Source organism: Oncorhynchus clarkii, chromosome 9 (genome assembly GCF_045791955.1).
Source record: "Oncorhynchus clarkii lewisi isolate Uvic-CL-2024 chromosome 9, UVic_Ocla_1.0, whole genome shotgun sequence".
Taxonomy (NCBI): domain Eukaryota; kingdom Metazoa; phylum Chordata; class Actinopteri; order Salmoniformes; family Salmonidae; genus Oncorhynchus; species Oncorhynchus clarkii.
In genome coordinates, this window is record NC_092155.1 from 59151275 (window position 1) to 59167342 (window position 16068).

The 16068-nt window shown below is 41.3% G+C and overlaps 1 protein-coding gene across 2 annotated transcripts in view; it reads right to left on the bottom strand.

Moving 5' to 3' along the window:
• Positions 1–6025, bottom strand: part of LOC139416635 (microphthalmia-associated transcription factor-like) — a 32966-nt gene extending 26941 nt beyond the window's left edge. The window contains exon 1 of one of the 2 annotated variants that reach the window (XM_071165554.1): positions 5759–6005. In XM_071165554.1, coding sequence (XP_071021655.1) covers positions 5759–5865 — 107 coding nt within the window. In that variant the 5' untranslated portion in view covers positions 5866–6005. Of the gene's footprint in view, positions 1–5758 lie in introns of both variants that reach the window. The other variant, XM_071165553.1, reaches the window with a different exon arrangement.
• Between the last annotated feature and the right edge of the window lie 10043 nt (positions 6026–16068).

A 16068-nucleotide genomic window follows, 5' to 3' on the forward strand; every position in this document is an offset into this window, starting at 1 on the left:
TCGGACGAGAGGGATTTACTCCAGACACCCGAACAGGCCCTCATCCTCGTCATTCGCAGGAGAAAGAGACAGGTTTTGCGGAAGGAGATCGGGGTGCCTTGTGAGGATCCGGCGACGAGTGACTAATCTGCCTTTGCCATCGGTACTATTGGCCAACGTACAATCACTTGATAATAAAGTGGACGAACTACAAGCATGTATATCCTACCAACGGGACATTAAAAACTGTAATATCTTATGTTTCACCGAGTCGTGGCTGAACAACGACATGAAAAACATACAGCTGGCGGGTTATACACTGTATCGGCAGGATAGAACAGCAGCTTCTAAGACATGGGGTGATGATCTATGTATATTTGTAGAGAACAGCTGATAAGCTGTAGACCACACTATCTACCTACAGAGTTTTCAACTATATTCTTCGTAGCTGTCTATTTACCACCATAAACCGATGCTGGCACTAAGACCTCACACAATGAGCTGGATACGGCCATAAGCAAACAGGAAAACACTTATTCAGAGGCAGCGCTCCTAGTGGCCGGGGACTTTAATGAAGGAAAACTTACATCCATTTTACCTAATTTCTACCAGCATGTTAAATGTGCAACCAGAAGGATAAAACTCTAGACCGCCTTTACTCCACACACAGAGACACGTACTAAGCTCAGATGAAGCAGATGCTAAGCTACAGGACTGTTTTGCTAGCACAGACTGGAATAGGTTCTGACGCTCGTCTTATATGGCAGGGTTTGCAAACTATTACAGACTACAAAGGGAAACACATCAGAGAGCTGCCCAGCCCACAGACGAGCTAAATTACTTCTATGCTCACTTCTAGGTAAGCCATCCTGAAACATGCATGAGAGCATCAGCTGTTCTGGACGACTGTGTGATCACGCTCTCCGCAGCCGATGTGAGTAAGACCTTTAAACAGTTCAACATTCACAAGGCCGCAGGGCCAAACGGATGACCAGGACTTGTACTCCGAGCATGCGCTGACCAATTGGCAAGTATCTTCACTGACATTTTCAATCTCACCCTGTCTGAGTCTGTAATACCAACATGTTTCAAGCAGACCACCATAGTCTCTGTGCCCATGAACACTAAGGTAACCTGCCTAAATAACTACCGACCCGTAACACTCACGTCTGGAACCATGAAGTGCTTTGAAAGGCTGGTCATGGCTCACATCAACACCATTATCGCAGAAAACCTAGACCCAATACCGCCCCAACAGATCCACAGATGATGCAATCTCTATTGCACGCCACACTGCCCTTTCACACCTGGACAAAAGGAACACTTATGTGTGTCACGTTCTGACCTTAGTTCTTTTGTAATGTCTTTGTTTTAGTATGGTCAGGGCATGAGTCGGGTGGGTTGTCTATGTTCGTTTTTCTATGATTTGGTATTTCTGTGTTTAGCCTGGTATGGTTCTCAATCAGAGGCATCTGTCAATCGTTGTCCCTGATTGAGAACCATACTTAGGCTGCCTGTTTTCACCCTTGAGTTGTGGGTGATTATTTTCTGTTGAGTGTTTGTATTCTGCACCAGACAGAACTGTTTCGGTTTTGTTCGTTCACTTTGTTGTTTTTGCTCAGTGTTCAATTTCTTTATTAAAAATATGGACACTTACCATGCTGCGCATTGGTCCTCACCTTCTTCCACCAACAACGGCCGTTACAATGTGGGAATGCTATTAATTGACTACAGCTTATTGCCCTCAAAGCTCATCACTAAGCTAAGGACCCTGGGACTAAACATCTCCTTCTGCTACTGGATCCTGGACTTCCTGACGGGCCACCCCAGGTGGAAAGGGTAGGTAACAACACATCCGCCACGCTGATCCTCAACACGGAGGTGCGTGCACAGTCCCCTCCTGTACTCCCTGTTCACTCATGACTGCACGGCCAGGCACGACTCCAACACCATCATTAAGTTTGCAGATGACAAAACAGTGGTAGGCCTGATCACTGACAACGACGAGACAGTCTATAGAGAGGAGGTCAGAAACCTGACCATGTGGTGCAGTGCAAGGCCAACAAGTGTTCAAGACAAAGGAGATGATTGTGGACTACAGGAAAAGGAGGACCGAGCACGCCCCCATTCTCATCGACAGAGCTGTAGTGGAGGTTGAGGTTGAGAGCTTCAAGTTCCTTGGCGTCCACATCAACAACAAACTAACATGGTCCAAGCACACCAAGACAGTCGTGAAGAGGGCACGACAAAACCTATTCCCCTTTAGGAGACTGAAAAGATTTGTCATGGGTCCTCAGATCCTCAAAAGGTTTTACAGCTGCACCATCGAGAGCATCCTGACAGGTTGCATCACTGCCTGGTATGGCAACTGCTTGGCCTCCGACCGCAAGGCACTACAAAGGGTAGTGCGTATGGCCCAGTACATCACTGGGGCCAAGCTTCCTGACATCCAAGACCTCTATGCCAGGCGGTGTCAGAGGAATGTCCTAAAAATAGTCCGAGACTCCAGCCACCCTAATCATAGACTGTTCTTTTTGCTACCGCACGGCAAGCGGTACCGGAGCATCAAGTCTAGGTCCAAGAGGCTTCTAAACAGCTTCTACCACCAAGCAATAAGACACCTGAACATCTAATCAAATGGCTAGCCAGACTATTTGTATTGACCCCCCCTCTTTTACGCTGCTGCTACTCTCTGTTATTATCTATGCACCCCTGTATAAAGCTTCGCTATTGTTATTTTACTGCTGCTCTTTAATTATTTGTTACTTTTATTTTTATTATTTTTTAGGTATTTTTCTTAAAACTGCATTGTTGATTAAGGGCTTCTAAGTAAGCATTTCACTGTAAGGTCTACTCCACCTGTTGTATTCAGCGCATGTAAAAAATACAATTTTATTTTATTTTTATCAAACAAATGAACCACAGTGTCATAACCACAAGGGTATATAAGGATAAGCATGGTTAAAACGACTGCACTCAATGTTTGGCTTTCTGTCGTGGTTGCAAAGCCATTAGATTGCCTGCTTTTAGCGGGGCATTCTCAGGTTCAAGAGGAAAAGCAGAAAAGTGTATTAATTCATGCATGTCAGATAATTTTGGAGACACATAGAAGTCACAATAAAAAATGTAATTAAATCACAACTTCAAGCATCTGCTACAGCAAGCCCATATAGTGTTGATTTAGTATCAATGTAATGAAATGTACTAATGAAGAAAATCGTTTTAAATTATGAATTACGTTAAAGGGCTGCACAAGATGGTGATTGCTTTCTCGTTCTCTCTGACATTTCAATGAAATTTTGTGGAAAATAAAAGCAAGAAACTCCACAGCAATGTGTCATTGCTGTGTGGAAAACAGTGGCCAGTCTGAGATATGGCTTTCTCTTTGCAACTCTGCCTAGAAGGCCAGCATCCCGGAGTCGCCTCTTCACTGTTGACGTTGAGACGGATGTTTTGTGGGTACTATTTAATAAAGTACTATTTCTATTCTGGTTAGAGCCATTTTGTGCTGTTCTGTAAAGGGAGTAGTACACAGCGTTGTAAGAGATCTTCAGTTTACCCTTTTGACCTCCTCCTTTTTTCCACAGCAACCAGTGATCCGGGTCACGGCACCAATGTAACAGTACAGCTTCCGTCCCTCTCCTCGCCCCAACCTGGGCTCGAACCAGGGACCCTCTGCACACATCAACCACAGTCAATCATGAAGCATCGTTACCCATCGCGCCACAAAAGCCGCAGCTCTTGCAGAGCAAGGGGAACAACTATTTCTAGGTCTCAGAGAGAGTGACGTCACCGACTGAAACACTATTAGCGCACCACCGCTAACTAGCTAGCCATTTCACATCGGCCACACTAACATAATTGCAAAAGGGTTTTCTAATCAATTATCCGTTTAAAATGATAAACTTGGATTAGCTAACACAACGTGCCATTGGAACACAGGTGTGATGGTTGCTGATGATGGGCCTCTGTACGCCTATGTAGATATTCCATAAAAAATCTGCCATTTCCAGCTACTATAGTCATTTACAACATTAACAATGACTACACTGTATTTCTGATCAATTTGATGTCATTTTAATGGACAAAATATGTGCTTTTCTTCAAAAAACAAGGACATTTCTAAGTGCCCCCAAACTTTTGAACGGTAGTGTATATAAAATATATATACTAAAAAAGGGGATTAGAAATGATGCATGTAATGTTATTTGATAGACTTCAATTCTATCTGATAATTTCATAGCTGATCTAGCCCGTAAAAAAAAGAGAGGGAAAAAAAGATCCAGAAAGGAAAGACTGATTGGGTCCACCACAAGTATTCTATCGGAAATCTAGACACAGAAGAGTACTGTCATGTTTAGAAAGGTCACATGTCTCCACCACTAAGCACAATAATGAAGTCATACATAATTAACAGACAAAAAGAGACAATATTGCTTTGAACTACTTCCTGGCAATGGGCATGCAGCCAAGCACACAGTATTGACAGGCATTTTAGACCATTGCTCAATGTAACGCTTGTCCCAGTCAATCAAGCTTCACAGCCGGCATCCCCATGAACTACGCAATTACACAGAAGGCAATATTATGGTATAAGGACTTAAATGTATAACAGTGGAGGCTGCTGAGGGGAGGACGGCTCATAATAATGACTGGAATGATCAATGGAATGGTATCAAACACATGGAAACCCCGTCTTTGATGTTTTTGATACCACACCATTGACTCCATTCCAGACATTATTATGAGCCGTCCTCCCCTCAGCAGCCTCCACTGATCCATTAGTCTTTAGAATAGAAAAGCCCCAGTTATTTGTACATTCTAATCTTACACAGAGAGACATAACCAAAGTGACAATAATTCAGGGGAGGCCTGGACCCCAGGCGGCAGAGGGGTAAAAGGTCATGTCCAGAGAACAGACCTGACTCAGCTCCCTGCTCTTTATTCAGCGCTAGGGACAGAGGACACAATATGGATGCAAATAGCTCTCTATTAAGTCATTTGTCAACTGTTTAGGAAAATATCTATACATTTTCCTTTATGTAGTTAAATAAGCTATTTTGGAAAGTAACATGGTTCCTACAATATTTATTTACTTAATTTTAGAATGTATAACGCATTTTCTTACTAGGTCTCTATTGATATAAATAATATTAAGAATTCACTGAGCACTAGGAATATCCCTACAGCAGATGCACAAGCTGATGCACCAGTGAAATGTGACACACATTTGACCACATTGAACACATGACATTTTTCTTGACATTGTAATGACATTTACAATGCATGAAATATATTTATTTCAAAAGAAAATGCATTTAGACTATACATGTGGAAAATAACTATGGCAGCGGAATAAACTGAAGGAAGTTCACCATGGAGTGGAGTTAAGTTCGTTATGGTAATCACAGTGAAGAAGACATCATAGTTTACTGCCTGGTATGGCTGTTCAAAATCCACAAACAAACTGTATTCTTCACAAGCTAATATTTGAGGTTGCATGTTAACAAGACAACACCCAAGTGTTGCATAACTAAATGTGCAATATAGAAGAGACATAAGGAATGGGAAGCAAACAAATCCCTCCTAGAAAGTCCTCAATAGGATAGGACATTTTGCTATAGGATAACATCTCTGTGGAATCGCCTTCATTGGAAATAATATAATTATACCCACACAAAAAAACATTTCCACAATAATTAAAACTTTTGCAAACATCCCTCGAATATCAAATTGCTCTTTACTGCATAAAATAGCAGTGCACAGTCAAAACACCGACCTGTTTTTTTTCAAGGGCTGACTCTTCAATTCGTAATACGTTTTTGGTTCCTCTTGAAACTCTTCTCCAACCTCGAAGTCGGGAACTATACCCGATTCCGCTTGCATACTTGCGGCTGTCAACTTCTTGGCAATTTCAAATTATAAAGAAACCAACGATGTTATGGCCACCTCTCTAAAACACTCGCTGTAACAGCCACTGAAAACGCAAACCCGTCTTGCTCCAAGACCCAGCGCGCAAACAACGCAAAAACATATGAAGTTCTGTAGAGCAGGGAATGACGCTCTTAGAAATGGGAGTTTGTGGTATGGAAAACTACAAGCACCATAAGCCACACGTTTGGTGTATTGATCTGTCAATGTCAGCAGCTTTTTCATAGGTCGCAACATCCGATGGGATTTTACCACATTTTACCTTCAAAACTGCTCTGGTAAAATACCATAGCAGGATACATTGTTTCAATGTACAAATATCAGTATTCGTTCTTAAAAATAATAGCCTTATTAACATCTCCATCATTTTCACACATACCCTACTTTTCTTTCTATGAAAGGTAGGCTACAGTGTAACTACAACTATAAGCCTAATTTGTATACCTATAGTGTAATTACATTGTAACTACGATCCAACTACCATGTCCAAGTCACATTGCAAACCATCAGATGAGTTGACTATTTCTAAATTTCGTAGACTACATAGCCGTGTTAATAGCATTGACCCAAATATTGATTATGTTTGAAAATGTTTGAGGAAATCTCGTGTTTTACGTTTTTTTTTTGATGATGGGAGAATAACATTGAGAGAATGTGATCTTAAAATGTGGGTAGGTTATGTATTATGTTTATTAATGTAGGTTAATATTATCTGAGCTTGTACCCTACTGCTCTCTAGCAATGGTACTGGAGTCTGAACATAAAGTTTAATTTACAACCAGTTAGGTATTGCGATACATTACAGGCTGTACCGTGGAAAGGTTAAAAGCAAAAGCCAGATCACCACAGGCGACTCTCCTGTGCCTTGCAATCTGCACTGTCCCCATTTAAAAGTCCCTTATTCTCCACTGGGCGGCAGTGTAAAGCTAGGACAATCATCATCACCATTGAGTCTGCAGGTGACAAATAAAATAAAATATAATTTTATTTGTCACATGCTTTATAAACAACAGGTGTAGACAAACAGTGAAATGCTTACTGAGGGGCCCTTCCCAACAATGTATACAGAAAGAAAATATATAAATAATAGAAAAGTAAAACACATAATAATAAAAGTTATAATAAATACACAATGAGTAACGATAACTTGGTTATATACAGTACTGAGTTGATTTGCAGGGGTATGAAGTAAGGTAGATACTGTATGTACATATAACTAGGAATACAGTGACCGATAATAAACAGTAGCAGCAGCAGCTTATGTGTTGAGACAAAACAAGTTTGTGGAAAAAGGGCCAATGCAGATACTCCAGGTAGCTATTTGATTAACCTGCCTTGACAGAGCATGCAAGACTTGCAAGTTCGAAATTTGCGCTTGTGTCATCCTGGTCAACTGGCTCACAGACCTACATTTCACCATGTGAAAAATCAACATACAAGCAAATGAATTCTAGGAATGCAAGAATCCACCGAGAACAACAGTCAAGGCAACAACATTCTTAAACTTGCAGTAGCTGCTCTCAATGACTGTGGCAGGCTACTATAAAAACATCATGCTCCAATGATTTCAGTGTACCCATCCTTTATTGATTCAACCTCTATTGATGGAATGGTTTAAGTAAATACAGTATAGTGTTGATTTTTCCTGTAGTCTTGCCTAGATTGTTACTGAAGAAGGGAATTATCTGGATAAACCAGTGCACAATGTTAACAGGGTGTTCATAGCAGATATGCCAAAAAGAATCTGAACTAAACTGCGTGTTAGCAATTTAACTTACACAATATTATGACAGCAATCCAGTTGTATAGTTTATGCATCATCAATATCTAAACCACTCAGATGGTTGGTTCTTGGCTGTGAGGAGGAGATATCCAGAGGACAGATGGTTTGGGGGAATCATAATGAGATCCTTATTCATTCATGTCTGATGAAACCCTAGAGCTGGGGGTTGGGGGGTTGGAATGGGGGGAATGAGGGAATGGGGGGTGGTACATTGTTTACAGTAGGCTGGGAGGCTTGACAAATTAATAGGCTACTGTCACGATCGTCGTATGAAGTAGACCAAAGCGCAGCGTGGTGTGAATGAAAAAAAAAACACGAAGTACACTAAACAAACAAACTAACGTGACTGCTATAGAAACACTGTGCTAACCTATAACATAGACAATAACCTACAAACCACAATACAAAACAGGCTACCTAAATATGGCTCCCAATCAGAGACAACGACAAACACCTGCCACTGATTAAGAACCATATCAGGCCAAAACACATAGAAACAGACTAACTAGACATGCAACATAGAATGCCCACTTATATCACACCCTGACCAAACAAAACATAGAAACAAACAACTCAAATAATGGTCAGAGTGTGACAGCTACAGAAAATTTACTTGCTGAAATTTTTCAGCAAAACCTTTTAAAATAAGACAACTGAAGAGTTTCAATCCAAAATGCTTTATGGGTGCTTCTACGGAAGTGGTGCAAATTGCAGTCCCACCCCAAAAATACGATTCAAAAAACCGTTTAAATCTCCATCTTAGGACATTTATTTATATTATGATATTTTCTAATTCAATGGAATGGCTATAAACATATTGTTAAATTTATATAGTACATGGGCTGGGTGGGGTACAGGGGGGAGGAAACTGGAAGGGAAAGGTGGAGAGTGATAAGTTTGGCTTGGGAGAGAGGGAAGGAAGGATTTATCTATGTTACAATGTACTTGTATTTCTTTTTGTGACTTGCAAACCTGCTGTAAAATGAATAACAGTTCTTGCAAGATTAGGAGAGGATGTCGAGTCATTATTATTCCTTGTTTGCCGCCATTATAGGTAAGATCCCATGGTGGTTATTGGTGAGAGTGGAGAGAGACTCTTTCCGAGGGATTGGGATGGGGTGGCTGATAGGGCATCAGACACTTCCTTGAAGTGCTGTATGTGTGGTGCCTTCACTCATCTCACTTCGGTCTTTAAACTCTCCCCAAGTAGAGCCCCAGAAGTCACTATACTTTAATGGCACAGTGCATTAAAGTACAAATAAGTACTTTGTCCTCTGTTAAATGTTTGCTTGTTCAATGAACCATAAACAATTAATAAACATGCAAACTGTGGAACGGTCGTTAAGACACTAACAGCTTACAGATGGTAAGCAATTAAGGTCACGGTTATAAAAACTTAGGACACTAAAGAGGCCTTTCTACTGACCCTGAAAAACACCAAAAGAAAGAAGCCCAGGGTCCCTGCTCATCTGCGTGAGCATGCCTTAGGCATGCTGCAAGGTGGCATGAGGACTCCAAATGTGGCCAGGGCAATAAATTGCAATGCCCGTACTGTGAGACGCCAAAGACAGCGCTATAGGGAGACAGGACGGACAGCTGATTGTCCTTGCAGTGGCAGACCACGTGTAACAACATCTGCACAAGATCGGTACATCAGAACATCACACCTGCGGGACAGGTACAGGATGACAACACAACTGCATGAGTTACACCAGCAACGCACAATCCCTCCATCAGTGCTCAGACTGTCCGCAATAGGCTGAGAGAGGCTGGATTGAGGGCTTGTAGGCCTGTTGTAAGGCAGGTCCTCACCAGACATCACCGGCAACAAATTCGCCTATAGTCACAAACCCACCGTCGCTGGACCAAACAGGACTGGCCAAAAGTGCTCTTCACTGACGAGGCGCGATTGTGTTTCGCCAGGGGTGATGGTCGGATTTGCGCCCGTCCAGCGCTCTAACCTCCATGGGAATGGAGATGGGCTGAGTGGGGATGTTCAGCTCGGAAGCCAGTGTGGTGTCCAAAAAGCTCTCATCGGCCCCAGAGTCAATGAGGACCCGGAGAGATTTGGACTGGTTTCCCCACAGCAGAATTACATGAAAAGGGGTGCGAGTAAGGGAAGCAGAAAAGTTCTCCATATGCCCCACCAGAGTACTCGCTCCTACCGGTGAGCCTGGTCTTTTACCGGGAAAGAGGACACAAAATGACCAAAAGTCTCGCAATACAGACAGCTCCTGTGTTGCCATTCCGCTGGCGATAGCCCAGCTCGGCCTAGTTGCATAGGCTCGGGAACAGTGCTTCGGCCGTCTTTTGTGACTCTCGAGGAAGGTTGGGAAACATCAGGTGCACTCGGCAACGTCTGGGACTTCCGGGTTGACTCGGAGGCGAGGTGGAATCCCTGGACGTGCGAGCGAAATCGAATTTCCTCTCCATCCGTCGTTCCCACAATCGCCCGTCGATGTGGATGGTCAAAGCAATAAGGGCGTCGAGCAGGCAATAGACAGGTCAAGGCAGGCAGGGTTCAGTAAACCAGAGGTGAGGCAAAGGTACAGGTCAGCAGGCAGGCTCAGGGGCAGGCAGACTGGTCAGGCAGGTGGGCTCAGAGTCAGGACAGGCAAGGGTCAAAACCAGGAGGGCGAGAAAAAGAAAACCGCTGGTTGACTTGACAAACAAGATGAACTGGCAACAGACAACAGAGAACAAAGGTATAAATAAATACACAGGGGTAATGGGGAAGATGGGTGACACCAGGAGGGGGGTAGAGACAATCACAAAGACAGGTGAAACAGATCAGGGTGTGAAAGGAACTGATAGATGGAGGGAATGTTGGAACATAACTACCAAAATTACAGTTAACGAAAATGTACATTTAATCCAGTATAAACTAATGTATAAAATGTATTACACAAGAGACAAACTTTACACATTCTACAGCACAACAGCAGAGTCATGTCTTATGTGTAAAACTAACAACAACTCAATAATTAATGCCTTCTGGAATGGCTATTAAGTCCCAAAATTATGGGCGGAGTTAGAATGTTGGCTGTCAGAAGTTTTACAATTTAAGTTAAATTTAATCTGCATATTTCACGACATGGCATATGAGAATGGGATGAGATTCCCAATGGGTTGGAACATACTTTTCTCGTCAATCATTTAGAAAAATCCTTCACTTAAAAACTGTAAATCAAATAATCCTCCATTGTTAAGACAGTGGATGAATGAAACACATTATTATTTAAATATTGGAAAACTATGGGCTATGGAGAGAAACAGAATAGCGCAATTTGAGGCCATATGATATAGAGTGTTACAATCACTGGAAATGTCCAGGGGATGAAGGATGAGGGCAATTGTTGTGAGACAAATGGGATGTGTGTGGTTGTGGTGGGAACACGTGGGTCTGAGCAGGTGTGATGTCATTGATGTTTGCTGAAAAAAGTTTGGACACCTAAAACTTTACATTACATTTTTTCATGATGGAAACTGAAATGTTAAAATGTAATTGTTAAAAATAAAACTGTTGGGAAAAACATTTAAGAGCTACAGTCTGACAGCAGTGGTTACAGTGGCGGTTCGTACGGGCAGTTACAGTAAAGAGTTTCTCAGGAGCCTGGCGCTGTCACCTCTTTCTGGATGTAGCACCACCACCAATCCACCGTATTCCAGACAAGGTCTGACCAGTGTAGTACTGTTACCAGATCTTCAGTGGGTAGGCCATTTCTGTCAAGAACAGTCAAAAAGTGCAGGCGCTTTGTGGCCTTTCTCACTGACTGTTTCACAGGTGTGTCACCACTGAGTTTAGAGTCTCGATGAAAACCAAGATACAGTACTTGGTACTTGTTACCACTGGTACTTTCTGTCCTACTACGATGAGTGGTGCTGGTTGTGGAGGGTCTCTTGAACACACACACATTAAAAGACTGTAGAATGAATGTACCTTAAGCCACACCCCTATAAATATCACCAGCATGGTAACTGGAAAGTATGGAAAGTACATGGATGTGCATATGTTCCTTAGCTTTTGTACATGCACTCTCCAGCATGGCCAGATGGTGAGTAGCATGTCTGCAAACATTTTGGAGAAAATGACTGAGCAAGTTGGTAAGTCATCATGTATTTTTGAGAAGTGTCACCACCGAACAATCTAATATATCCATAAATATGTAAAGTATGGTTGTGGGACTAAAATATATGTTTGCTGGGATGTACATCTGTCAAAATGAAAGATAGCTATGGGGATTCTTTAAAGTCCAAAATATGTTAAAATTTACCAATAGTCACAACCAAAATAATTGACTACATAGAGTTATATAGAGGTCTCATCTTTGTATCTGTGTCATTATGGCGTTTGAGGCACCACTGGTAGCATGCGTGCTGCAGAGGACCACCATGTGTTTAGAGGACAAGTGCACACTTCAGGAAAAAGTGTAGAGTATAGAGATGCATAGACAGCTGGGGGTTCCAACCCTCCAAGAGCCCAAACATTGACATCTATTTGGTCCAAACATAGATGTCTATAATGTGCTCTACAGTACTGTACTGTAATGTATTGTACTTTACTGTACTGTGCTCTACTGTATTGTGCTCTATTTAAAAAAAAATGCGGGATTTAGTCATGTGAAAAAAATATATATTTTATGAATATCGCTAGCTGCAATAAAATACCACCCTTTTTATGTCTCTGTGTCCAGTATGAAAGAAGTTAGAGCTAGTTTCACAAGCCAATGATAACCAGTTCTAGCTGTTCCTGTTCAACCGGATCTGGGGAAGTAGAGAAAAGGTTTCATTGACAAAATCTCTTACTATCCCTTAATTAAATATAGAGGAAATTACAGTCACTGCAACTAAATACAGTTTTTTTTTCTGCAAAACACCTTGAGACTGGTGTTATGCGGGTGCTATTTAATGAAGCTGCCAGTTGAGGACTGTTTCTCAAACTAGACACTCTAATGTACTTGTCCTCTTGCTCAGTTGTGCACCGGGGCCTCACACTCCTCTTTCTATTCTGGTTAGAGCCAGTTTGCGCTGTTCTGTGAAGGGAGTAGTACACGGCGTTGTACGAGATCTTCAGTTTCTTGGCAATTTTTCGCATGGAATAGCCTTCATTTCTCAGAACAAGAATAGACTGACGAGTTTACGAAGAAAGTGCTATGTTTCTGGCCATTTTTAACCTGTAATCGAACCCACAAATGCTGATGCTCCAGATACTCAACTAGTCTAAAGAAGGCCAGTTTTATTGCTTCTTTAATCTGAACAACAGTTTTCAGCTGTGCTAACATAATTGCAAAAGGGTTTTCTAAGGATCAGTTAGCCTTTTATAATGATAAACTTGGGTTAGCTAACACAACGTGCCAGTGGAACACAGGAGTGATGGTTGCTAATAATGGGCCTCTGTACACCTATGTAGATATTAATAGTCATTTACAACATTAACAATGTCTATACTGTATTTCTGATCAATTTGATGTCTTTCAAAAACCAGAACATTTCTAAGTGACCCCAAACTTTTGAACGGTAGTGTATATGTATTGAAACTGTCTAGCAAACGTATTCATTTTAAAATGTTGAAACCCTTTACCTCTCATTATCATTCATGTGATGACAATGTGTGAGTTTTTTTTTTTTGTTGCTAACATATAATGGAGGGTCCCTGGGTCCCTAATGGTCTTGGTCTTGAGACCACTCAAGACCATATTCATTTGGTTTTTAAATTGTCATGGTCTCAACTCACTGTGTCTGGATCTTGGGACCAATGTCCTGGTAGAAATATTGGTCTTGGCTCCTGGATATTATCTTTAGTCTTTGGATACAAACCATAGGCAACCCAAAAAGATGACAATGATCATTGGCTGATCACTCCCGACAATGAGATTATTTGATCTGGTTCTTCTTGGCAGCATGTTATAAACCACAAATTGCCTCAGGTTGCTTTCATGAGATTTACATTTGAGATTTTCTGAAATATAGAGCCGTTTATGTCACTTTAGTTCACTCCTATTAATTGTTGATGAATAGATTTTTTTGAAGGCAATGGATGGGTGGGGTTTATGTCACAGCCAACACACAGTATTTTGGACATGCATTCATTTATACAATGGCTACAATTGGCTACAATAATAATAATTATTTTAAAACCCTGATAGGCATGTAGATAGGTTTGCGATAATACCTGGGTAGAAAAAAATGGTATTCCGCATGGGTCTGCATCATATCTAATTCTAAAACATTAACCTTTATTACCAGCAATGAGCATATTGTGGCCCATTGTGTACAGTTCAGTACAGCCGCCGTAGCTGAGGACAGCGAGCGCTAAAATCTCCTTTCACGTAAATAACTGCGGGGTGAAGGCGTGGTGAGCGTGGAAGAAAGCAAGCGTGCGCGAGTAGCCCTACGAGAGAAGGCTACTAATAGTTGACAGCGATACAGTTCACTGACTCTCTCCTCCTTTTGCTGAAAACGTAACAGGAATGCATTGAATTCGTTTCCAATATGCTGGAGGAGACCTATGTTAGATTCAAGAAACCAACTAGCTGAAATAGAAGGAAACGCCCAAAACGAAGGTAAGACTGTCCCATTACAACGTGACAAAAAACGATAATGGGGAGAGTATTCTCTGAACTGTGCAGGGAACAAAGTATACCAGGTCATTCACGCATCGGAATGGGATCCCACTCGAGTGATCAATTAATTAACCGGCTTTATCATATCATTGTAGGCTTGGCTATCCTATTGTAATTGTATTATCAATATTGGCATCAGTGTTTTTTCTTTCAACAAAAGAATCATGCCAATTCATATACTTTTATTTAGCTTTTAATGTCATCGGGGACTCAGGTTTGTCATTTGACTGAAAATAACCACCAATGTACAGTAAGTAGTAACCTAGTCATTGTTCCTACCCCGTTGTGAAATACGTGTTCCTGTTAGCATACAACGTTTTAATGGGTCATTAGCCTACTGTATACAATTGGTAAATACTTTTCTTTATGTGAATGGAATAAACTAAAATATGTTTTTGATGATGAGATAAGACACATAATACATTTGCATTCTGCCTGACACACCTTGCTATCCAGTCTAGTCTGCACTAAACAGCAGTGGATAGAAGAGATCGGTTAGGGACCGATATGGACCGGGGTTTGGTCAGTGAGGAAGGATACAGTGCAGAAAGAAGGCTTCCTTACAGAAATTGGATTGGGTACATTAATATTAAGGCAACGATTATGTAGCTTTATTTATCTACATAAAGGATATCTTTAGGATTAGGCCTGTTGTAAGTAAATACAGTAAGCGATTTCAATTCATATATAAGCATCAGAAACGAAGTCCAGTTGATTAATTAGCAACATAATTTTACTCTGCAAGTATACTGCCTATCCGTTTTACCGATCTGTTTTTGTTCATGCGGTGTATGTCCATGCTGTGTATGCCTACTTAGGCTACATGTGGATAGTCATAAAGAGTTGTGGATTATTTGCATCCTTTATTTTGCATTGTACGTTGTCAGTGACTGCTCTAAGGCAGCTAGCAGGCTCACTCCATCATTTTCATGAGAAACATGTCACCTGTGTAGTAGCAGCCAAAGCAAACAGCAGCATACAGTATAATGTCATGGTACAGGTGGCAGTGCCAGCTCTGGCCTGATGTTACCGATTGACTACGTAGTGAATTCGTTAAAACTATTTGAAAAAGTAAACTAAATTCTCAAAACTTGTTTTTTACACTGTACAGATTTAGCAGTGAATAGAACAAAGAAAGAAGAGAAAAACCATCACTGATAGTGATGATAGTGTTGTCACTATTTGTCTACAAGTTGTCACTAATTGTCATGTTCTCTGTGAGATTCAGGAAAATAAAGGCTTTTGATGTAGTTTTAGGCAGCCTGCATGGTAAACAGGAATTTCTAGTTTGATGGCTGTTTTTTTTAGAAATGGAAGTGGATGAACTTCACTATCCTGAGACTTATCCCGTTGTGATGGCCCCTGCCGTTGTTGGTCAGGATATCCTGTTGAAAACAGTATGGTGACTAATGCAAAGCAGCACCGCAGGAGATGGGGGGGCATTGTTTAAAACCCACGACATAAAGCAATGACTGACCCCTTGAAACAAGCAACAGGGGTCATAACAAACAAGTGTTGTTTAAGTGGGTAACTAAATATACAGTAAACTGAAATAATACATTGTACCTTTAACAGTAAACATACACCATGTAAGCATATACTTCTGCTAGTTTACTGCCTCTACATATTTTCCTCTTGTGAGTGTACCTCAGTACATGAGAGATGGTTTGTGAGGCTGTTTGATGCTGGTGATGAGCAACACACCACATCACTCAGTTGGCAGTTTTCCTTTCAGGAACCTTGACGTCTCCT